The 23,175-nt window shown below is 45.2% G+C and overlaps 3 protein-coding genes across 4 annotated transcripts in view; 1 reads left to right on the plus strand and 2 right to left on the minus strand.

Annotated features, from left to right (window-relative positions):
• LOC111594166 (low-density lipoprotein receptor-related protein 1) overlaps positions 1 to 10,157 on the plus strand; it is a 64,962-nt gene extending 54,805 nt beyond the window's left edge. For both annotated transcript variants that reach the window (XM_030226191.1, XM_030226192.1), the window contains 11 exons: positions 53 to 348; positions 410 to 765; positions 822 to 1,087; positions 1,154 to 3,896; positions 3,959 to 5,996; positions 6,054 to 6,440; positions 6,513 to 7,326; positions 7,381 to 7,945; positions 8,007 to 9,333; positions 9,393 to 9,519; positions 9,580 to 10,157. In XM_030226191.1, the coding sequence (XP_030082051.1) occupies positions 53 to 348; positions 410 to 765; positions 822 to 1,087; positions 1,154 to 3,896; positions 3,959 to 5,996; positions 6,054 to 6,440; positions 6,513 to 7,326; positions 7,381 to 7,945; positions 8,007 to 9,333; positions 9,393 to 9,519; positions 9,580 to 9,738 (9,078 nt within the window). In that variant the 3' untranslated portion in view covers positions 9,739 to 10,157. The remainder of the gene's footprint in view (positions 1 to 52; positions 349 to 409; positions 766 to 821; positions 1,088 to 1,153; positions 3,897 to 3,958; positions 5,997 to 6,053; positions 6,441 to 6,512; positions 7,327 to 7,380; positions 7,946 to 8,006; positions 9,334 to 9,392; positions 9,520 to 9,579) is intronic.
• A 3,428-nt stretch (positions 10,158 to 13,585) lies between these two features.
• Positions 13,586 to 14,119, minus strand: LOC111594165. Its single transcript, XM_023307349.2, has one exon. The coding sequence runs from the start codon at positions 14,117 to 14,119 to the stop codon at positions 13,586 to 13,588; it is 534 nt and encodes a 177-aa protein (XP_023163117.1).
• Positions 14,120 to 14,787: 668 nt separating this feature from the next.
• Positions 14,788 to 18,501, minus strand: LOC111594160 (protein deadpan). The gene is made up of 3 exons (XM_023307344.2): positions 17,914 to 18,501; positions 17,428 to 17,523; positions 14,788 to 16,001 (listed from the first exon to the last, which is right to left on the minus strand). Exons 1-3 carry the CDS (start codon positions 18,037 to 18,039, stop codon positions 14,835 to 14,837), a joined length of 1,389 nt encoding a protein of 462 aa, XP_023163112.1. The 5' UTR covers positions 18,040 to 18,501; the 3' UTR covers positions 14,788 to 14,834.
• Between the last annotated feature and the right edge of the window lie 4,674 nt (positions 18,502 to 23,175).

The following is a 23,175-nucleotide window of genomic DNA, read 5'->3' on the forward strand; positions in this document are numbered from 1 at the left end:
TTAAGGAAATTGGATGATTTTAATTCATAATCACTTCACTTCTCCCCATTAGCTTGTGGCGCCACAACGCATTGACTTTCTGGTAGAGGATAGTCACATCTATTGGTCCGATATACAGCAGAATGAGATCGCCAAAGCGGGCATATCCAGCGGACTGATTGGGCCCATTATCAACACGAATATCGATAAGCCTTACGGCTTTGCTATTGACTGGATTGCCAAGCATATGTATTTTTCCTCGGGTCAATTTGTTGGCACCATACTAGCCAGCAATCTGCAGGGCGAATATACCACCCACATACACGAGAACCTCAATATGGTGGACAGCATTGCCCTGGATCCAGCTAAGTAATCAATTGATTGATTGAGTAATTGAAATTTGTAATCAATTCACACTCCCTTTTTGCAGTGGCAAAATGTATTGGATACACTCCACACATGACTCCACGCTGTGGAAGCTGGAGCAATCGAACCTGGATGGCTCCGATCGCGTGCTCATACACAAGCACAACAATAGCATGCAGAGTTTGACCATGGACTTTGACTCGCAGCGTTTGTATTATGCCTACGACAACTCGGGCATTGCCTACTACGATATACCGAAGAATGAGACACACATCGTGTTGGAGGCCAGCCCCATCACCTCAGTCAACTCCCTGACGGTCTACAATGGCACACTCTACTTTCCCGAGAACATTCAGAGCGTCATTATGCACTGCGAGAAGGAGCAGTGCTTGAACATGTCCTTCCTGCGTGTCAATACAAGTATGTCTACAGAATGTCGCGAGTAGCACTTTTCTAACCTCCACTTCACTCTACAGAGAGCATTCAGAGCATGAAAATGTACTATGCAGATGCACAGACGGGCACTAATACCTGTGCTGGGCCCTTGCGTGGTGGCTGCGAGCAGCTTTGCCTGGCCACGTCGGCCACGGATCATGTGTGTCGTTGCGCTCTGGGCTACGATGTGGAGCCGACCAATCCAACGCGTTGCATACCACGAGCTGAGTTTATATTTTACTCCATTGATGTGTTGCAGGGCGTCGAAATGATTGATCCCAGTGAACAGTTTGAGACACCCAAACCGGTATGAAATCGTGAAGCATGTGTTGAATCCATGTTAATGAACATTTTCTTTTATATTTAATGTCAGGCGCTCGTGCCAATCTCACGCATTAGCTTTGCAACTTTCATTGAGTATCATGCCGCTACGGATATGCTTTATTGGAGCGACAGCGAATTGGGAACCATCTCGCGCGTGCGTCGTGATGGCACGCATCGTGAGACCGTGCTGGAGGCCATCAATTTGGCTGAGATTAAGCATCAGGATTGGCTGGGCGGCATTGCCATTGACTGGATTGCGGGCAACATTTACTGGAGCGACATGAAACGAAACATAATTGAAGTCTCCCATCTGGATGGCAGCAATCGCTACGTGGTTGTTGCCAATGTTGAAAAACCCACTGTCTTGGCTGTGGACCCAGTGCAAGGCATGCTTTTCTTTGCTACCGATCTGTACATTGGACGTACCGGACTGGATGGCAGCCAACTGTTCGTGCTGGTCAATAAGACAAACAGCAATTGGTCAGTAAACAGTCTAATTGTGGACATGGATGCGACGAAGGTCTATTGGTGCTCTAGAAATGCACTAATGAAGGTGGATTATGATGGCAATTTACGTGAAGAGCTTCTAAATGACACGGTCAACGACATTGTGGCATTGGCCAAGCTGGGAGATTATCTCTACTGGGCGGGCAACTCGTACAGTAGAGGTGTCATTAAGGTAGCCCCGCTGGCCAACTTGTCGCAAGCCCGTGAGATAATCAAAACCGAACAGGACGCCATCACGGATCTTAAAATATACTCGAAGCGTGTACAGCACGGAACCAATCTATGTGCTCAGAACAACGGCGGCTGCGAGCAGCTGTGTCTCTTCAATGGCACCAATGCCGTATGCGCCTGCTCATACAGCCGACTCGCCGCTGATGGCATGGCCTGTGAACCTTACGACAACTTCCTGCTGTTCAGCTATCGCAGCAACATTGAGAGCATCCATATGACGGAGCACGCTAACAAGAACTGGCCCGTGCAGATCATCACGAATGAGACGCTGATGCGGAATGTAGTTGCCATCAGTTATAATTACGAAGCGCAACTAGTTTACTACTCGGATGTCCAACTGAGCACCATCAATCAGGTGCATTTCAATGGCAGCGGTCAGCGACAGCTGATCAAACAGCAGGGACGTGTCGAGGGTCTGGCCTATGATATCGTCAACGATCAGCTGTTCTGGACGTCGAATAACGATGCAGCCATACGTAGCCTGGAGCTGCAGTACTTGTCACCCCAACCCGAACAGAACATGCAGCATGTGCGCAATGTCCTCAGGTTGCAGAGCAAGGACAAGCCGCGCGGCATTTCGGTGGAGCCGTGCCTGGGCATGATCTACTGGACCAACTGGAACGAGCAATCGCCAAGCATACAGCGTGCTTATCTCACGGGCTATGGCGTGGAGCGCATCATACGTACCGATATCAAAATGCCGAATGCCCTAACTCTGGACTTGGAGCAGCAGCAACTGTACTGGGCCGATGCGCGTCTGGATAAGATTGAACGCGTCAACTATGATGGCACAAATAGAGTGGTGCTCGCACACACAACGCCCAAGCATGCTTTTGCCATGGCCGTGTACGGAGATCTGCTCTTCTGGACGGACTGGGTGCTGCACGCAGTGGTGCGGGCCAATAAATATACTGGAACGGACGTGCTCTTCTTGCGCGAGAACGTGGCTCGGCCCATGGGCATCATAGCGGTGCAAAACAGCAGCATCAACTGTGATGCGAATCAGTGTAAGATACTCAATGGCCTCTGTGAGGATGTCTGCATACTGAGCAAGAACGGCATGGCCAGCTGCCACTGCACACAGGGCGTGCTGGCGCCCGATGGACGTCGCTGTATCGCGCCGATGCACACGAATTGCGGCAAGTCTCAGTACAACTGCCATTCGGGCGAGTGCATACCACTGGAGCTGACCTGCGACAATGTTACCCACTGTTTGGATGGCTCCGATGAGCTGCGCAACTATTGCGTGATCCGAAAGTGCCCAGAGAACTATTTCATGTGCCAGAATCATCGCTGCATTGCACAGGAGCAGACCTGCGATGGACTGCAGCAATGTGGCGACGGCAGTGATGAGACGACCCTGTTGTGCAAGTGCCAGCCCGAGCAGTTTCGCTGTGGCAGCGGCGAGTGCATCTCGCGCTCCTTCGTCTGCGACAATATGCGCGACTGTCGCGATTTCAGCGATGAGAAGCAGTGCGCCCAGAGAACGTGTGAGCAGGGCGACGCCTTATTTGAGCACTGCGAGAGTAGCACACTTTGCATAATGCCCTCTTGGCGCTGCGATGGCGAATCGGACTGCCCCGATGGCACAGATGAGCTGGGCTGCAGCAACAACACGCGCGCCACCTGCGAACTGAATCAGTTTCGTTGTGCGAACGGGCACTGCATTGCGTCCGGCTGGCGCTGTGATGGCGAGAACGACTGCATGGATAATGTCGGGGATAAGGGCAGCGATGAGCTCAACTGCCGCTCCAGCTGCCAGGTGAATCAGTTTAGCTGCGACAACGGCTGCATACCCAGCAGCTGGCAGTGCGATGGGAAAAGCGATTGCGAGGATGGCACCGACGAAGGTCCGCAGTGTCCCAATCGTTCCTGTCGCGCCCATCTGTTTCAGTGCAAGAGCTCGGGGCGTTGCATACCACAGAAATGGGTGTGCGATGGCGAAAAGGATTGCCCCAGCAACGGCGACGAGGGCTCCGAAGATGAGGGTCCGCACTGCGGAGGCGTTTCGCACATACCCGATTGCCAGCCACCTGCCTTCCTATGCAGCACTGGTAAGTTGTAAAGCTTGAAAGCGTGTGGCTCTGTCATTTCAATTGTTATTTCCCTGGCGCAGGTCAGTGCATAGATTCTCATTATGTGTGCGATGGCGACGAGGACTGTCCCGGCGGGGATGATGAGTACGATGGCTGTGAGCCGCTCTACCATGCGCATGCTTGCCCAGGCGGTGCGCTAATGCATCACTGTCAGGATGGCCTGTGCATCTACAAGAACCAGACGTGCGATGGCAAAGCTGACTGCGGCGATGGCTCCGATGAGCTGCCGTCGCTCTGCATGCACACGCGAGCGTGCAATGGCGCCGATGACTTTCGCTGCAAGAATGGGGCCTGCATCAGCGCGGACTTGTTGTGCGACAGGCGCAATGATTGCGGCGACTTTTCGGACGAGCAGCTCTGCAATGAGAACGAGTGCCTCAATCCGGATATCTGTGAGCATGAGTGCGTGGACAAGGTGGTGGGCTATGAGTGCCGTTGCAGGCCCGGCTACAAACTGCTGCCAAAGAGTCCTCATCTGTGCACGGACATTGATGAGTGTGCCGAGCAGCAGCCCTGCTCCCAGACCTGCATCAATACGTACGGCTCGTACAAATGCCTGTGCGCCAAGGGCTATGAGCTGCGCGATCACCACACCTGCAAAGCGACCAGCAATGTCACCATGAAGCTAATCTTCTCCAATCGCTACTACATCCGGCAGGTGAACCAGACGGGCAACGGCTCCATACTCATACACTCACTGTCCAATGCCGTGGCCCTGGACTTCGACTGGGATAGTCAGTGCTTGTATTGGTCAGATGTTACTAGCACCGTGGGCACCATAAAGCGCTACTGCCCGCTGGAGAACAAGACCCAAACGCTACACCAGGCCATGCTCAAGAATCCCGATGGACTCGCTGTTGATTGGGTGGCCAAAAACTTGTACTGGTGCGACAAGGGCTTGGACACTATAGAGGTCTCTCAGCTGGACGGCAAGTACAGGCGAGTGCTCATCAATGAGCAGTTGCGGGAGCCGCGCGGCATTGCCTTGGATCCCTATCAGCGGCACATTTACTGGTCCGACTGGGGCGACAATCCGCATATTGGCAAAGCGGGCATGGATGGCTCACAGCCGCGCATGATCATACGCGAGAATCTGGGCTGGCCCAATGCCCTGACCATTAGCTTCGAAACACAACAGCTGTTCTGGGGTGATGCCAGAGAGGACACGATTTCGGTCAGCGACTTGGATGGCAATCATACGCGTCTGCTGTTGGCGCGCAGCATCAATCCCAGTTTGAATCTGCATCATATATTTGCCATTGCCGTGTGGGAGGATCGCATCTATTGGTCGGACTGGGAGACCAAGTCCATTGAGTACTGCAACAAGTACGACGGTCAGAATTGCTCCACGCTTATCACGACAATACACAGGCCGATGGACTTGCGTGTCTATCATCCCTATCGCCAGCAGCAGCCAATCAGTGGCAATCCGTGCCTGCATGCCAACTGTTCGACCCTCTGTTTGCTCTCGCCGGAAGCGCCATACTACAAGTGCGCCTGCCCCAATAACTTTGTGCTGGCCGAGGATGGACGCACCTGCCGGGCCAACTGCACGGCGGCCCACTTTGAGTGCGTGAATACGTACAAGTGTATACCGTTCTATTGGCGCTGTGACACGCAAGACGATTGCGGCGATGGTAGCGATGAGCCAGAGACTTGCCCGCCTTTCCACTGCGAACCGGGCCAGTATCAGTGCAGCAACAAAAAGTGCATACATCCATCGGGAATTTGCGATGGGGTCAATCAGTGTGGCGACAGCTCAGATGAGCTCAACTGTGATAAGTTCACCTGCTTTGAGAATCACCTGAAGTGCGAGGCAACCGCCAACAGTTCCGCCTTCTGTGTGGACGGTGTGAAGCGTTGCGATGGCGTCAAGGACTGTCCAGGCGGTGACGACGAGGCTGGCTGTACGCCACTTGTCTGCAAGAAGGGTCAATTCCAGTGCGGCAACAATCGCTGCATGCCCTACGTCTGGGTCTGTGATGGGGACATCGACTGTGTCGACAAATCCGATGAGACGAATTGCGATCACGTTTCCTGTGGACCCAGTGATTTTCAGTGAGCTTCCGCTTCCTATTATTTATCATTCGAAATTTAACTCTTTATCGCTTGCAGATGCGATTCGGGTCGCTGCATACCGCTTACTTGGCGCTGCGATGACGAGGTGGATTGTCCGAATGGTGAGGACGAACCGGCCAGCTGCCATAGCTCGAAAGCCACCTGTGATCCCACTTACTTTAAGTGCAACAACTCCAAGTGCATACCCGGCCGTTGGCGATGCGATTATGAGAACGATTGCGGCGATGGCAGCGACGAGCTCAACTGCCAAATGCGCAACTGCTCCGAGAGCGAATTCCGTTGCGGCACAGGCAAGTGCATAAAGCACGATTTCCGCTGTGATGGCGAGATTCACTGCGACGACAGCAGCGACGAAATCTACTGTAATATCACCTGCAAGCCCAATCAGTTCAAATGTGCTGCATTTAATACCTGCATCAACAAGTGAGTTTCACTGTGGTTAGAGAAACCTTTGAGAATATTTTGAAATTTCGTATTTTCTATTCACGTTTTCAGACAATATCAATGCGATGGCGATGACGACTGTCCAGATGGCTCCGATGAGGTTAACTGCACTTGTCCGCCGGATCATTTCACCTGCGGCAACGGCAAGTGCATTATGTCGCGCTGGAAGTGCGATGGCTGGGATGATTGCCTCGATGGCAGTGACGAGAGCTTTGACACCTGTGCCCATGTGCATTGCCACTACAACGCCTTTAAGTGCGCCAACCTGTTGTGTATACGGAAATCGGCTTTGTGTGATGGCGTCAACGATTGTGGCAACAACGAGGATGAGTCGGATCAAGTGTGTGCAGCATTGCCCAAGTGCCGGCATGATCAGTTCCAGTGCGAGAATGATGACTGCATCTCGAAGAACTTCCGCTGCGATGGACAATACAATTGCATAGATGGCTCCGACGAGATGAACTGCCAGCCGCCCGTCTGTGGCTTCGGCACCTGCTCACAGATTTGCATTGAAAAGAAGGCCGGTCACTACAACTGTAAATGTACGACGGGCTATTACAAGGGCGGTGCTAAGAACGCAACGTGCTTGGCATCTGGGCCAGATCTGATACTTCTGTTGGCATCGGAGCAAGAGTTCCGTTTCATATTGCCAGCCAAACAGGAGGGCACCACTGTCGTTGGCTTCTTCCAGACGGACAGTCTTAAAATTGATGTGTTCGACATACTTATCAGACCGAAGGACACGTTACTCTTCTGGATTGACTCGCATCATGGCAAGGTGCATACCATGAAAATTGCCACGCCTCACGTGGAAGGCACCGGCGTACGCGTACGTCGTGATCTCAAAGAACTGACTGCATTCAATGTGAGTTATATAAGACGCCAAGAATTCTTAAAATAACAACATTACCTTTTATAGATACCCGATCTGGATGACCCCAAGTCTTTGGCAGTGGATTGGATAACCCAAATGGTTTACATCGTCGATTCACGTCACAATCAAATCATTGCCACTGACATCGAGGGCAAGAAGTATATCTCTTTGGTATCCACGGGCATGAATCCAACGGATATTGTGCTGGAGCCCGAATCGCGTGTTATGATTTGGTCCACTCTAGAGAATGGCATCTTGGTGGCCTCAATGGATGGCACCAACAAGAAGAGCCTAGTGGAGCGTGATGTCGGCTGGCCAATTAGCCTCTCTATAGACTATCCAACTGGACGCCTATATTGGGCGGACTATCGCAAGGGCACAATTGAGACGTGTCGCTTAAATGGCAAAGAGCGTAATGTGGTGCGACGCTTTGGCAATCGCGAGAAGCCGCAAAAGATTGATGTATTTGAGGATTATCTGTATATCAAGCTGTACGACCAGACCATCATTAAGATGAACAAATTTGGCAACGACAACGGCACCTATTTGCTAAAGGGCTACCGCTCCTCAGACATTGGCATACTGCATCCCATGAAACAGAATCGAAATAGTGAGTGACTGACTTTTGATTACTAGAACAATATCTGTAGCTAATTGACTTATATTTTCAGTAAGCAATCCTTGCGGTAAGGATCCGTGCAAAGCTCTACGCGCACTCTGCATACTGTCGACAGAATCGGCCAACGGCTACAGCTGCAAGTGCCCCAATGAGTATGTGATGACCGAGGAGGGCGTTTGCAAGGCACACACCGATATACCCAACTACTGTCCGCTGCTCTGCAACTTGGGCACTTGCCAGGTGATAAATCATGTGCCCAAATGCATTTGCCAACCACAATATGAGGGCGAGCTTTGTGAACATTATCGCTGCTCCGGCTACTGTCTGAACTTTGGCCTGTGCACGGTGGCACCACAGTTGCCAGGCATGCAAGAGCCTCCGCCACTTAAGTGCACCTGCCCGCCCAACTGGTCAGGCGCACGTTGCGAGGTGTCCGTCGCAGACTGCCAGAGCCGTTGCCACAATGGCGGCTCGTGCCTGGTCACCGAGGCCGAAGGAATGAAGTGTAGCTGCCCAGACATGTATGTGGGAGATCAATGCGAACACTGCCTCAATCTGACCTGTGAGAATGGCGGCATTTGCCGCGAGACGCTGACCGGCGCACCACAATGCGAGTGCCCAGATGGCTTTACGGGCAAACGCTGTGAGTTCAATGAGTGCGCAGATTATTGCAGTAATGGTGGGACCTGCATCATTGGTGCTAAGGGACAACGTCAGTGCAAGTGTCCGAGTGGCTTCTATGGCGAGCAGTGTGAAGCGAACTCATGTCGCGACTTTTGTCAGAATGGCGGCACCTGTATGGATCGTGGACACCGGCTGAGCTGCACCTGCCCCACGCGCTACATTGGCGATCGCTGTGAATCGGATCTGTGCAAGACCTCAATACCGCCGCACTTCTGTGACACGTCACAGCAGCCAACGCGGAATCCCTGCACTGGCATCATTTGCCAAAACTCGGGCACATGTCATGTGGTCAAGGGCATCGCCATGTGCAACTGCACAGATCAATGGAACGGAGAATTTTGCACGACCAACGTAGGCGATGACAACCCGTGCGTTCGCTACTGTGCCAATGGTGGTCTCTGCCACCTCAATCAATATAGATTGCCTCACTGTACCTGCATCGGCGAATGGCAAGGCGATTTCTGTGATCTGCCGCCGCACTGTGTGGGCGAGTGCAGCGTCTGTCGCACGGGCAGCTCCATCAATGAATGTTTGTGCGACAACAAACGGGTGGTGCCCTGCCTAGCCGAAAGCGCTGTGGCTCTCAGTGGAGAGCAGCACCACAGCGAATCGGCCGGCATATTGTCTGTACTGGCGGTGCTCTTGGTGGTCACATTGGTGCTGATGCTCTTTGGGGCTGTCTTTTATTTCCTCAAGTAAGTTGATACATGAATCTGGAATCCATTCGAGACGTTAACTTTGTATTAAATTGCAGAAAACATCGCATTGCACAGCCATTCTCACATGCTCGGCTCACTGACAATGTGGAGATCATGTTGACCAATCCAATGTACCGAGGGGATGCCGATGAAGCACCGCCCTTCGCTCACGAAGATGACAAGGTAAGCAAAGCACTATCAATTATACAATGCGCACGTGACTGAAGTTCAATTTATTTGTAGGGCAACTTTGCGAATCCCGTGTACGAATCGATGTATGCGGATGCCATAGCGGAGCCGGCGATTGCAGAAAGTGCGCACAGCATGGCGCCGGATGAGAGAAAGGGTCTCTTGCAGCACACGCACGATGAGACTCTGATGATTGAGCCGTGTCAGCCATGATCACGAGCTGTGCTAAGCACAGTCACAGATTGTTGTACACTTAAAACACACATACTCAAGCACACATTTAAATCCAAATGCAAACCGACTTGAACACGAACAATGGACTGATAGCGTAGCCATATTACGAATTTTGTAAACTTTTTTATTTGTATACAATTTCCTTTCTTTTTGTAACGTGCATGAAGAGAAGGTGAAGGGGAGTCGGAGAGTGCCGCCCATCCAAAGAGCGCTGAAACTAATTGCAACCGTGGTATCTCCTGGCTTCTCGTTTAATGTCCTTAAGAATGATGTCCTTATACTATAAATTTAAACATTTCTTTTCACTGTTTTAGTTGTTGTTCTGTTTAAGCGCCTTTCTCTAATTGTCACAAAGTTACAACAAATTTGCCTTCCTTATATTGATTTAATTTTATAAAACTCACATATTTGTGCATTTGTAAATTTTCTAGTTCGTAGACTTAGTTAAAGTTCAAGTGCAGCTATAAAAACTCAATTTTTGTAAATATTTTATAAAAAAAAAAAAACAAAAAAATGGCAGCCTAGTTAACATTTAAAACGAGCACTAAATATTTTGCCAATTAGCGAAAAATATTAATATAAAAACAATTATAAATTAGCAACCAATTGTAAAAGCAACATGTTTTTAAAACTAACAAAATCATGTAAAATGCATTTAAACTAATTTATTGAGCACAGCAAAAAAAAAAAAACAAAGAAAAAACAAATTTAACGCACAAGCGCATAGAACGAAGAACTAGAAAAGAAAACAGAGAACAGACACGAGACAGAAATCATAACGAACAAATTGAATAGTCTAGCTTAAGAAACATTTGAAATATCTGACTCAGCAGATATATAAACAATATATAGTATATATAAATATTATATTACATTATTTAGTTTGTCACTTTTTAAAACAATCGAACAAAAAACGATATCCTGTATAAAAAAGAATAATGCTCAGTCAAAAGCCAAATTTTAACATATACAATGTAAAAATTTAATAACTATAGAATATATCTAAAAATGATGTATGTTTAAGCTAAGTGCAAAGCGTTTGATTACAAAGTTAAATGTGCACAAAATACATACAAAAGCAATTGTATAAACTAATAAAAGAAACTTCACAATAATTGTTTAATAATCGTTGGGTTATTACAAATAACATGCATTTATTCCTATATAGCTCTTCTACGTCAATAATTATTATGATGCATACTATATTAAAGGCAAGCACTGCAGAATATTACGTATAGAGGTGTGTCATAGAGAAGTTCAGGAAAAGAGCTTCGTATCTGAATGTATATATAGTAAACGGAATTAGCAACAATTCTTAGTTTAGAAGAGATTATTTAAAGAGCCATAAATGCACATGCATGTGTCATAAGTACTGCGTCTTATATATTTTTTTAATAATGTATATATTTTATATATATTCTAAATATATTTTATATATTTTTTATTTTTTATATATATTTTTTATCTATTTTATATGTGAAATATCTATTTATATATGTGAAATAATATATTTATTTAAGACTTTGTTTTTTCAAAGAAGTTAAACGTTCTATACTTATGCTACACTTTGGGCAAGAATATACGTATTTGTAGTATTGACCAAGTTTAATTTGAAATGAGTATATGTACATACAAACAATATTAACAGGAAAGTAAGAAATCACAAACATATAGGCTATAGAATTTAACCAAAATTGAAATGTAGCAGCTTGCTAGCAGAAAGTAAAATAAGATATATTTTATCTTTAATATATATCTTCATTTTTAATTAATTAATTAATAATTAATTTAAGTGCAGAAAAATCATCAATAATTAATTTTAGAATTTATATTCGTTCGTATTATTATTATTAGATATTAGCTATGCAATATCTTGACCAATCTACATATTTCAACATATTTGCATTGATGAGTTTATACTACATCAAAACATCTTCATCTGTCTCTGTTGAAATGCTCCATAGTTTTTTCATGAATTCATCGAATTGTGAATAGAGTATTGCCAGCCAACTCTTCTACTTATTATATTACATATATTTCTGTAATAATATATTCATATATATATATATATATATATATCTTTACTCCTTTGCAACTTCCTACAAAATTTTACCATATGGCAGCATGTAGAGGGTTCACCCCGAGAAAACTCAGCTTGAAGCGGAAGTAACTTTCAATTTTACTTGCTTCAGCCTTTTCTTTTCCCTTTTCACGCATAAAAAAAGGAAAATCAAGCCTGGAAAATCGACAGCAATTTGTTTCCTGTAATATGCCACAAATCATACGCGTGATATTAGAATTTGTAACCACTCAGGATTGTGTGTTCCCCAGTTTGGCTGCTTCAAGTACACGACGCGTGGGCACTTCCGTTTCAAATTTGAGAGGCGTTTACCTGAAGGACTCTATTGACCCCATGGAGCCTTGTGGCTGGGAAAATGTTCTTGTCCGATCGCAGCAGTGATTTCCCTGCTGGCATCTATTACGCAAAGCTGAAATCTTGCTGCTATCTCACGCATATTTGCTGTGGACTATTGATATATGCTCCTTTATGCATTTCAGATGCACTTGTTGGCCACAGGACCCGAACACGGTTATCAGGGCCCATTCACAGCCATTGGGTCGTGTGAAAAATGCAAGCGATTTGAATTTGCTTGAGACAGGTAGACGGTAAAATTCATTTCATCCTTTGCTGTGGCCAAAAAGGATCGCATTCGGTGTATGTTAAATGGGCTTGTCTGCATGTGCCTCTGTGTATGTGTGTGTGTGTGAGAATTCCTGCTAAACACTGCATGACTTTGTTGTTTGTTTGTTTGCAAGGATATCTCTATTATAATACCAATGAGATTTTTGGGTTTACACCGAAATTAAGTGTGGGAAAAATGGTCTGCTACAATGTTTGCCAAGTTAATTGCAATTAAATAGATTTGCGAATTGGAAACGAGTTTAACGGCAATTTTCTTAGAAAATTTGAGCATCCTGTGCGGCTGTGCTACGTTTGCATTACGCAAATTAAACCAGAAATTCCACTAGTCACAAGGACAATAGGCATAATTTCCATAAAACCAGTTTCCAGAAACTGCGCATTTGCCAAAGCAACCCACTTGGAGCTAATCATTTATGCAACTCTCTGGCCATTAATTAAACCAAACGCATTTCAATGCCAGCGTAAAAAGATTCCCATGGCCAGGAAAACGAAATCAAAAGTAAAAACAAAAGTGATAAACCGTAACGAAATGCACAAGAATTTCACATAGACACGCCGACGACCACAGGGAGAGAGAGAGAGAGAGGCTGAGTGAGGTAGGGAGAGCAGCATCAAATCACAGCAAACACACACAAAGGAAAAAGGATCAACAGAACAAGTGCAAAGCAAACAGGCGCAGGTCCTGCGAGCCACAAAGCAAACAGCGAGGCGAGCGAGAGATAAAAGATCTCGAGGATCTGTGTGTGTTTGTGTGTGGGAACACGACGAACAAGTGCAACGCTATTGGGAGACTGCCAAAGGATAATAGCACTAAAAGGAAATGAAAATTATGATAATTTTTTTCTTTCTCACAGCAGATCGGGTAACAGCAGCCGACGCCGCGCTGTTATGATTGAGTGTGGGAAGTTCGCAGGCGATCGCGGTTCGAGGGACCGAATGAGTCTGCTGAATGGGCCCCGCGTTGCTGTGTCGCTCGACAGCCACACGCAAGGCAGCCGCAGGACACAGGCTCCCTGTGCGGAAGCTATTACGGAAGTGTTCGAAATTGGAAAACAAAAATGATGTAGAGAGTGAAAGGATACAAATCAATTTATTGAACAGAAATTCCTAAGATCACTTTTACTATGATTTCTCCACATGCTGCGTATAGCCAAAGAGCTCCTTAAGCAAGTTGTAAATGATCATTTGTTTCGACACTTCCGACTCGTATTTCATGTAGTCCTTCAGGCGATGTTGCTTATAGAGCCGATCGAGCAGCTCGTACAGCTCCAACTCCAGCGCGCGCAGCGAGATCTCCAGCTCGGGCGTGTGCGTGCCGGAAAGCAGAGCTTGAGTATATATATTCGTTAGCTTATCTATGGCCACATCCAGTGAGTTAAGAATACTGTCAGCTGATTCGTGTGCGAGAGCAGCGGGTCCCGCGAGCTTGGGTGAGGCGTGATACTGCGCCTCAGCCGGTGCTAAGCCTGCCAAGCAGATCAACCCGAGCTGGGCGAAGACTAACTGCATCAGCATGGCAATGAAGAGTTGCTTTTCGTCAAAAACTTTATCGATGCTCGAAGCACGCCTTTCCAGCCCGTTCAGCTGAGGATCACTGCGTGCTCTGTGGCAATAACTTTTGTGCGAACTTGTGATGTCGGCTAAATCAAACGACATCTGCTTATATAGGGAGCCAGCAGAGGCAATCAGTGAATCGTTGCAAAACTGAACGAGAAGGTCACTTCCGTCAAATAGATTACATTATCAGCGGAAATTTGTGCAAGCATTAGCTTCCGCTCTGGCTGCTAACGGGTCAAGGTTAGTTGGGGACTGGAAATCTGTTTAAAAATTAATGCAAAAATTGGTTTATTTTTTTTTTTTTTTGCTTTTTTGAAGCAGTTTAGTTTTATTTGTTCACTCATTCACACCAAACTTCATAAAGTTTATACTAAAAATATAAGATTAATAACCTCTAGGAAACTAGGCGGGAAACATAAGAGACTTGACGCTAAGATCTACATAACTTAGTTAAAAAATTCTTGCAATTGAAATTTGATAAAGAACATTTAATACTAAACAAGAAATATGCCAAGTTGCTAAAGTACATAATAATAATATTAATAATAATAATAATAATAATAAAATACAAATACAAAAAATTACACAAAATATACACGCATTAAAAATCACAGCTGAACTTAAAATTGAAATAAAACCGAAACGTGGAAAATGGAAAAACTTAATGAACTCGGAAAGCATTGAATAAAATTGCAATGAAAATAAATTAACAAAGTGAGACAAGGAAAGAGAGAGAGAGAGAGCGAGTGAGCGAGAGAGTTGGATAAACTTAACATAAATTATAGACAATGCTTGAGGGGCTGCTGTTGCTGCGTCACCAGGGCCGCCAGGCGGAGCTGGACTTCTCGTTGGCTGCGGCCAGGAATTTCTTAGACGATGGTTCGTCCGATAACGAACAATCGCTAGAATCGGCCTGCTCCCGCTCCAGTTCCGTCTCACGCTCGCGCTCCCGCTTCATGCTGCCCGTCTCCTGGCCACTGGTGGAGCTGACTTGCTGCTGCTGCAAGTGATGCGCCATCAGCGAGCGTGAGCTGTTGCAGAGCGAGCCGCTGGTGTCGTGGCTGGCGCCACTCAGATTCAGTGAGCCGCTGCTGTTGAAGGAGCTCTCGGCGCTGGTGGGCGGCGGCGTGGAGAAGACGCCGGCAAAGCTGTGCTGCTTGGCCAGCAGCAGTTCCGCTTGAGCGGCACTCGCTGGCGAGGCGGCGCGCGACTCATCGCCTTGACTGTGGCTGGAGATGGACGAGATGGGACTCAGCGGCGGACTGCTGGTGGTGGTCTTGGCCGCCACGTTAGCTGCTGCTCCCGGTGCCTGCAGCTGGGTCTGGACAGGCGCCACTGGCTTGTTGAATGCGCTCAGCCTGAAGCTCTGCGCGTAGTCGTTGAGATGCGTGGGATTGGCAATGTTGGCCAGCGCAGCGCTGGCGGCATTCACAGCTGCTCCTGGCCAGACAAAGGGGGCCGGCGCTGGTGCCGTTGTCGCTGTCGTTGTATTTGGCATAATCAGTGCAAACTCGCCCGACGGCAGGCGAGAGGGTATCAGATGAAGGCCGCCCATTTGTATGGCTGGCGCCGCTGTTGTGACGCCCTCGCGGCTGCTGTTGCTGCTGCTGTTGTTGTTGTTCAGATCTTGGGGCAGAGGTGGGAAGAGGGGCGCCGCCGCGGCACCCGGGAACATGGCCGGTGGCAGCTGACCGCGATAGCCGCTGTTGAAATTGCTCATGGAACCAATCTGCTCCAGGCTGTTGGCGCAGTTGTTGAGATGGGCGCTGAGACGCTGGCGCACGCCCGGCTCGATGCCTTCCATTTGGCTGACGTAGCGATTCACCTCCTCGGCGCACTCGACAAAGCCCGTCTTGAATTTGTGCACCACGCCGGGATCGGTCTGGATGGCCATGTTTAGCTGCTGGCGCTGCACGGACTGCAAATGCTTCACCGTCATCTCGAGTATGTCGGCCTTTTCCAGCTTGGTATGTCGCGCCGGCTAAAAACGGTAGAAGAACAAAACAGATAATGATGAGCTTCATGTCGTCCGTTGTGGCTGGGTGTCGTTTTGGGCTACACTTGGGACTGGGAGCGCTAAAAGTGGATAACAACTAAAGCAGAAGCCGCCCGGCTAATTGTTTTCGTGCATTGACCAGGACCAGAGCCAGAGTCAGCCAGAGACCCTCAGACACAAGGCCCTATAACAAGTTCAATGCATGGGAAACAAGTGAAACACGTAAGCAGGCAGCCAAATGGCGTGCACGAACGCCAAATACCCTATAACTGGCAATGAAAAAAAGCTTTGATCAAATATGGAAGAGTGCCTGAGGACACCAGGTAGCTCCATTAGAGTTTTATATTCATGGAGCTGGGGCTTTCATCTTCAGCGAATCTACCCCTTCGGGCGCAAGTCCATAGCTACAGGGCATAAAAAGTGAATGATGCAGACGGTCAAGCACGTTTCTTGCCTCATATGTCCAACTATTTGTAATCTACCTCTGTTTCTGTTCTACACTCCACTTCAGCGAATATCACACGCCCCAAAGCCGCGCGGCGCATAAGCTCTGCTCATGGCGAGTAAGCGAGAGAGCGACAGAGAGTGCGCGAGGGAGCGAGGCAGACAGGTACACGTGAAGAGAGTGGCCACAATCTGTTTGGCACTTCTTCTGCGTACGTTCGTTTATGCTGCTGCTTCTGCTGTCGCTGCCCGCTGGCTGCATATTTTGCAAAAGTTTCCCACGCAGGTCGCCCGCTTCGCTGATCTGCCCCGCTCCGCCCCTGTCCCCTTGCTGCCGTGCGCCGTCTTCTTGTCATGTCTGCATCTTTTGTTTACTTTTGCTTTTTCTTCAATGTCTTTCTTATTTGATTTTTGGTCGTTGCCTGCAGAATTCTGCTACACTGGCGTCGGCGTCGGCATTGGCGTCGGCGTCGGCGTCTTCGCTTCGCTTCTATCTCATATTTTTTATGCGATTCTTCGTTGCTGTTGTTGTTTTTTTTGTGTGTGTCTTTCTCACAGCAGGATCCGCCGTTGGCTCCTGTGGAAACAGGTTTACAGTCTCGCTGTCTGAGATTTCTGCGTAATTTCTCGACTTGTTAACACTTTTGGTCTGACTGACTCGCCATCATCGGCAGCGTCATCGTCGGCGCTCTCTTGTAATGATCATCAATAAAATTTAATACTCAATTAAACTGTTGACTCGATTCGTTCTTTTTCTTCATGTCTGTTCGTCTGTGCGTCTGTCTGTTGTAGGAGTCTTGTATCCTTTTGTACTTTTGCCGACGCCAGACACTTGAAATTCTTGAGTTTCTGATATTTATGTGTTTTATGACACCATTTATAAGGAAAGTGAACCAATCTCGAATATGGTTTCTAAATCACTAAATTGCGCCCCATATTTCTTTTGTGCTTTCCCAAGGATACTTACGTCTTTCTTCATTGCCTCCAGGATCAGGGATTTGAGCTCGTTCAAGCAGTGATTGATGCGAGCCCGACGCCGTTTCTCCATAATGGGTTTATTTGTCTGCAAAAGCAATGGATAAGGTGATTAAATATTTTGTAAAATTAAGCAGAAAAATTTGAATTTATAAAATTAAATAATTTCTCAATTATGAATTATGATTTTGACTTTAAAAAAATTATAATTATTTTTAAAAATTTCGTTTTTATTTATTAGCTTAAAATGTTACTTAGAATATTTCAAATATAATTTGAATATATTATTAAAATTTCAAAATATATGAAATCATATTGTAAACTCAAGATTTGTATAGATCAGCATAAAATTAAAAAAAATTGTTGTAAGCTAAACTAAAATATTAAAAAATTTTTAAATTTAAAATTTTTTAAAATTCTTCCACTATTTTTAAGCCAATTCTATATTTAATTTGTTATCAGCCCAATCGAAACTCACTTTTCTCAGCTCCGCCTTGGAGAGGCCATTGGGATTGGTCAAGCGACCATTGCTGCCATAGCTGTCGCTATAGCCATTGGAGCAGTCGAAATCGTCGTCCGAGTTAAGATCGTTTTTGTAATCCATTTTTGTTTAGTTGATAATCCAAGGTGTAGTTAATCCAATCGAGTGACAAGTTTTAGTTTCAGAACACACACACAGAACACAACACAAATGATTCACAACATAAAAGCTTTGGTTGAAGTACGAATTGAAGTGTCAACAAATTATTGCACGTACTTTTTTATTGTAATGTCCGAACAGATAAAAACTTAACAAATTTTACGCGTTTCGCTTTAGTTCATTGGTGAGCTCAGAGTTTTTGTAGCTGCGTTTCAGGACGAGCGGCAGACAACCGCGCACACGGAACGCCAAAAGGATACTGATCCTCGTCGGGGCAAGCGCGTTGACTAAAAACGATACGCGACGACGGCAAAACGAGTCCGAGGCGACTCGACTCGTTTACCTGAGCAGCGCAACGACAGCGACAGCGCAGGCGCAGGTAGCCATGAGAGCGGCCGTTCGCTCAGCAGCGCATTTGGGGTAGTTATGCACACACAGACGAGAAATTCCAGCGCAGGCAAAAACTGCTCAAACCCAAAACCACTCAAACTGAGTGAGTGAACCAGTCGCTGCGTGTGAATTGAGTTTTTTACTCAAAAGAGTTGTCGAATGCTCGAAATTGCGCACAAAATGCACGAAACGAGGAAATTTATTGGCAATAAATTTATTTTAATTAACAGAAACTTAAGATAATTAAATTAAGTAAATTAAAATAAATGAAACTAAGAAATTAAAATTAACATAAAATAAAAATAAAATAAAAGTTAAAATGAAAAATATAAATAATACATATATTACGTTTAAAAAAATAAAAATTAAAATTAAATAGATATTAAATATAAAATAAATAAATATCAAAACTTATTTAAAAGTCAAAATGAAAATTAATTAAAAATTAAACTTTTATAAAATTAAATAAAAAATAAAATTAAATACAATCAAAATATTTATAAATAATTATTTGATTTTCCAACTTAAGTTAGTTAACTATAAATTATTATTGTAAAGATTTTATTATTATTTGTACATGTTTCTCTCGTATTTTTTCTTAAATAATACATACAGCTGTCTCATAGATACAGCAGATTTCCTTGTGTGCGGCATCCAGGTACTCTTGTGAATCAATTCTTGCTTGCCACCCCTTAATCAGGTCTGATCCAGGGCTGATTGGGCGCAATTCATTAAAAATTTCTTGCGAATGTCGTGTCTTGCGCCTGGCCTGGCAGGCAGCTGTCTTGGCAACCCCCTGAAGACATTCGCCCATCTAGGGGGTTGCGATCTTATGGCCTGGTCACGGGTCAACCATTAGTTATTCCATCGAAGCTTACCTGATATCAGTCAGTTTTATGATAAACGCATGCGCATGCGCATGCAACAAACACCCCAAAAGCCGTCGAGGGCTCAAGGATTTTTATTGCTTTACAATGTTGGCAGGATTAGGATGCGGCATGGCTAGAAAATTGTCAATAGCCCGGTCTTGGGCCATGCGCCAGCTGACGGCAGCTGGCCGAGAGCGCTCGGTTAGCCAGACTTTAAAGCACCTACCATAAAAGTGTTGCGCCGCCTGGCAACCCTGATTGTGCAAATCAAGCAATCAGCTTGCACTCAGCTGGCACGCCAGTCAATTCTTGAGTGCAAATCCCTTCGTCCGAGTCGTAAAAGGGGCCAGAGTTTTGTAAATTGAATAAGCGGCGCTGTTGCCTATGATATCTAGCTAAGTATGTATGTACATCTATGCAAATATATGTGCACATTTATTATTATTTTGTGGTTAACCCCAGTCGAGAGTGCTGGCTGGCAATGCTCGACCAACCCCCGGTGCACTAATCAGTGCTCTAAACGATATGCTCTGACTTAATAAGCTGCAATAAGTCTGCAAGTTTTTGGCTAACTTTTTCCCACGAGAAAACTCAATAAAAGTCATGAGCTGGCAGAAAAGATGAAAGAAGCAAAATAAAAAAAGAACAGAGAAGCGAAACACAGACTCATCACACATATGGGCGTCAGTAGCAGTCGGACTCATGCATGTGGCCAAATGTGGATCATTTCGTCTGGTCTGAGCCAAACGTGACGATCGCCTCGGTCACACACACACGCCGAGTGAGGAGCTGTCCAGGCTTGAGAAAATGAATAACGTCGAATGAAATTCTATAACAAAAAATCAAAGTTCAATATCAGCCCCAATCGCAAAAGCCAGTGGCTGGTTGGTATCTCAGAGTTACTTTGGCTTCCATTTGTCCATACGGTTGTTGTCGGTTCGATCTGGGGATCAAGGTAAATGCCGTTTAGTGTGGCACGATCGCTGATCGGTAGCCGTCTCCCTGTGCTCTGGGCTTGAGTCTGTCGGTACTGGGGCTTCCTTGTGCCTTATTTTTAGTTGCGTTTTGGCTTTCGTTTTTATGCCCCAACGCACGATTTACACATTAAAACACTTTAATTTTTATTGTATCGAGCGATTGCTTCCCTTTTTACTCTGCTCTTCTTAATCAATCCAGCAGCAAGGTAGCATATGTGAGACCTTTTGCAACCTCAAATTAGTGCCTGCGGTTGTACGCCGAGGCATATGCATAACATATATTTTTAGCCGAGAGTTCTTTACTTTTTCTGTGGGAACTGCACTTATTATAGGGTGTGCTACACCCACACCCACACCCACATCTCCAGCCTGAGCTCCGAAACATCCCAAAAGAAATGAAATATATATAATGAGCATGAAAAAATATGAAACAGTAGCAAATGTGTCGAGTGCAGGGGGGAGGACGTCCTAAGAAGCTAAGATATATGTTGATTTAAATGAATTTTTTGTTGATTTTTATGGCGCCTTGTTGGAGCGAAGGGAGCAACTTGAGTGAAGTGTGCGTCGGCTGGGCATTAGAAGTCGTGACAGGCGTGGAGTTCTAAATCTCGCCCTCTTTAATATTATTTTTATGAATTTGATAAATGGCCAGCGCTAGCTGGGCTAATAACAGATGCGGGCAGAGAAAAAGTAGAGATGCTGCGAGGAGTACCTGGGAAACGTTTACAGATCGATTAAAATAAGTTCCCATGGGATGCGACGTTTTTGTCAGCAGTCAGAATTGGAACATTCTAAGTTTACTAAAACTTGGCTCAATGTTATAAATAATATCTTCTGCATATATTTTAATAAATATAAAATTAATGTATAGGTTCCTCGCTAAGGTCAAATGGAGCTCTCTTTTTCAGCACAGCACAAATCATTTTTAAGATCAGATAACTTCGTAAAAAACAAATGAGAAATGTTCTAACTAAGCTAAAGATCATTTCAAGGGTAATCATTTGATCAATTTCAGATTATAAGACAAATTTATATTTCTTCAAAAAATATTTTATAATAAAGAAACGAAAATTACTATCTGAAACATCGATATTTGAATTCATTTCAATTTTAAATTGAATGAAAAATCTCTGCGATCTTTTAGTAATGGCAATGATAAAATACTAAGCGAAAATTAATATAATATATAGATATATATTTATTTATTATATTTATAAATAAATAAAGATATTTCTGATCATCTTGATCAGTATGAAATGTGATTAAAAATCCTTTTTAAATATTTAATATACAAACAAACAATGACTAGGGATACCTTTAACTATTCCTCGATCACTCTATGAAAAGTTTTGCCATACATATATCATATACATCAGAACTTTATTATGAATACCTTTAACTATTCCTCGATCACTCTGCAAAAGATTTGCTCTAAAGATGGCTTAGACTATAACAATGTTTTGCTGACTTTTAGCTGCAAAGATGCCCTTTCGAAGAGCAGGAAAATAAATTCAGGATCGTTTAGATTTTTTGGGGGGTTGGTTGTCCGTTGTAACGGCTATCCAGGGCCATTGGTCAGCTGCTTTCTAAATTGTCAAAGACATTGAGTCTCGTGCCATTTGCTGAAAGTTGGCACAGCTGCCAGCGGCTAGGCGAACAATAGGCCGGGATTGGGTCCGGAGTTGGAATAACAGAACGGCGCTAAGAGCTCAACTGACTTTCAAGGTAGATGCGACGTTAATTGTTGCCTTTGGCTGGGCTGGCGTCTTACATAATCAAGAAAGATGCGCGCCTAAGCGACAAAACAAATGGATTTGTATGAAGCGTGCCTGATACGAGGCAGCTGCTAGGGGAAGATCAACAAGATCCGTGTTGAAGGGTTGCCTGAGATGCTGCGTGTGTGTGTGTGTGTGTTGTGGAGGGGATTACCTGCAGTGTAAGATTTGCGGTTAGAACGCGCCACAAATGCCTCAGCCAGGGAATCACACAAATCAACACTGGAAATGTGATTCTGCTTAACTAAATTTAGTCTCCGATTTCACTTTTATTTTGCTTTGATGATATCATTTCTACTACATAAAAACAGAAAGAGTTTTGTGAATCAAATTTTAATTGAGTTTAATTCAAGTCTAATCGTATATCGTTTTGTTTAGATTAGAAAAAATCTGACGTTTCGCCGAATCCAGATTTTCTTAAGGCTTTAGTCAGAGCTCCATTATTTACTTTGTCTGTATTCAGTAAATTGATGACAAATTTTCTTTGAGAATCTGTTAAGGCAAGTCTAACAGTTAAGTTTGCGACTATATATTCTTAGATCACAATTGTCTGCTTACCAGATAGATTTGTCGAGAAATAATTCTTGCAAAGATCTTTTTTTTTATTAAAACTAAATTCAACGAAAGTTTCTCAAATATCTAAATCACCTTTTCCAGTGTTATAATAAAATTGAAAACAAAATATATATTTTTTTTACTAAAGTACAGTCAAATCTCGCGTGTGCGACAGTCAAGAACAACTGCTTCGGCTCATATCAATTCATAAACATTATAATTCCGAGACAGAGGCTAAAATTAAACTCAAGTTGAAATGTGAGAAAAAAACTTTCTCACGATCACCTTTTGGGTAGACGCGTAAAAATCCACGTGCAAAAGGGGGAAGGAACTACCACTAGCACCGCCACCACCAACAACAACTGGCGACAACTGCGGAAGGAAGCTAGCATGGCCACGCAGGCGGAGTAGGACGCAGGATATATGCGCATTGGCATCGGCATCGGCGTCGATATGTCATGGCGGTGGTGCTGGTGGTGGTTGCCAGTTGGTGAGTGCGGCCCCCTCGCCGCTCCTAGCGACTGCATGAGAATT

The sequence above is a fragment of the Drosophila hydei genome, unplaced genomic scaffold (assembly GCF_003285905.1).
Source record: "Drosophila hydei strain 15085-1641.00,03,60 unplaced genomic scaffold, DhydRS2 tig00000060-arrow-pilon, whole genome shotgun sequence".
In the NCBI taxonomy this organism is placed as follows: Eukaryota; Metazoa; Arthropoda; class Insecta; order Diptera; family Drosophilidae; genus Drosophila; species Drosophila hydei.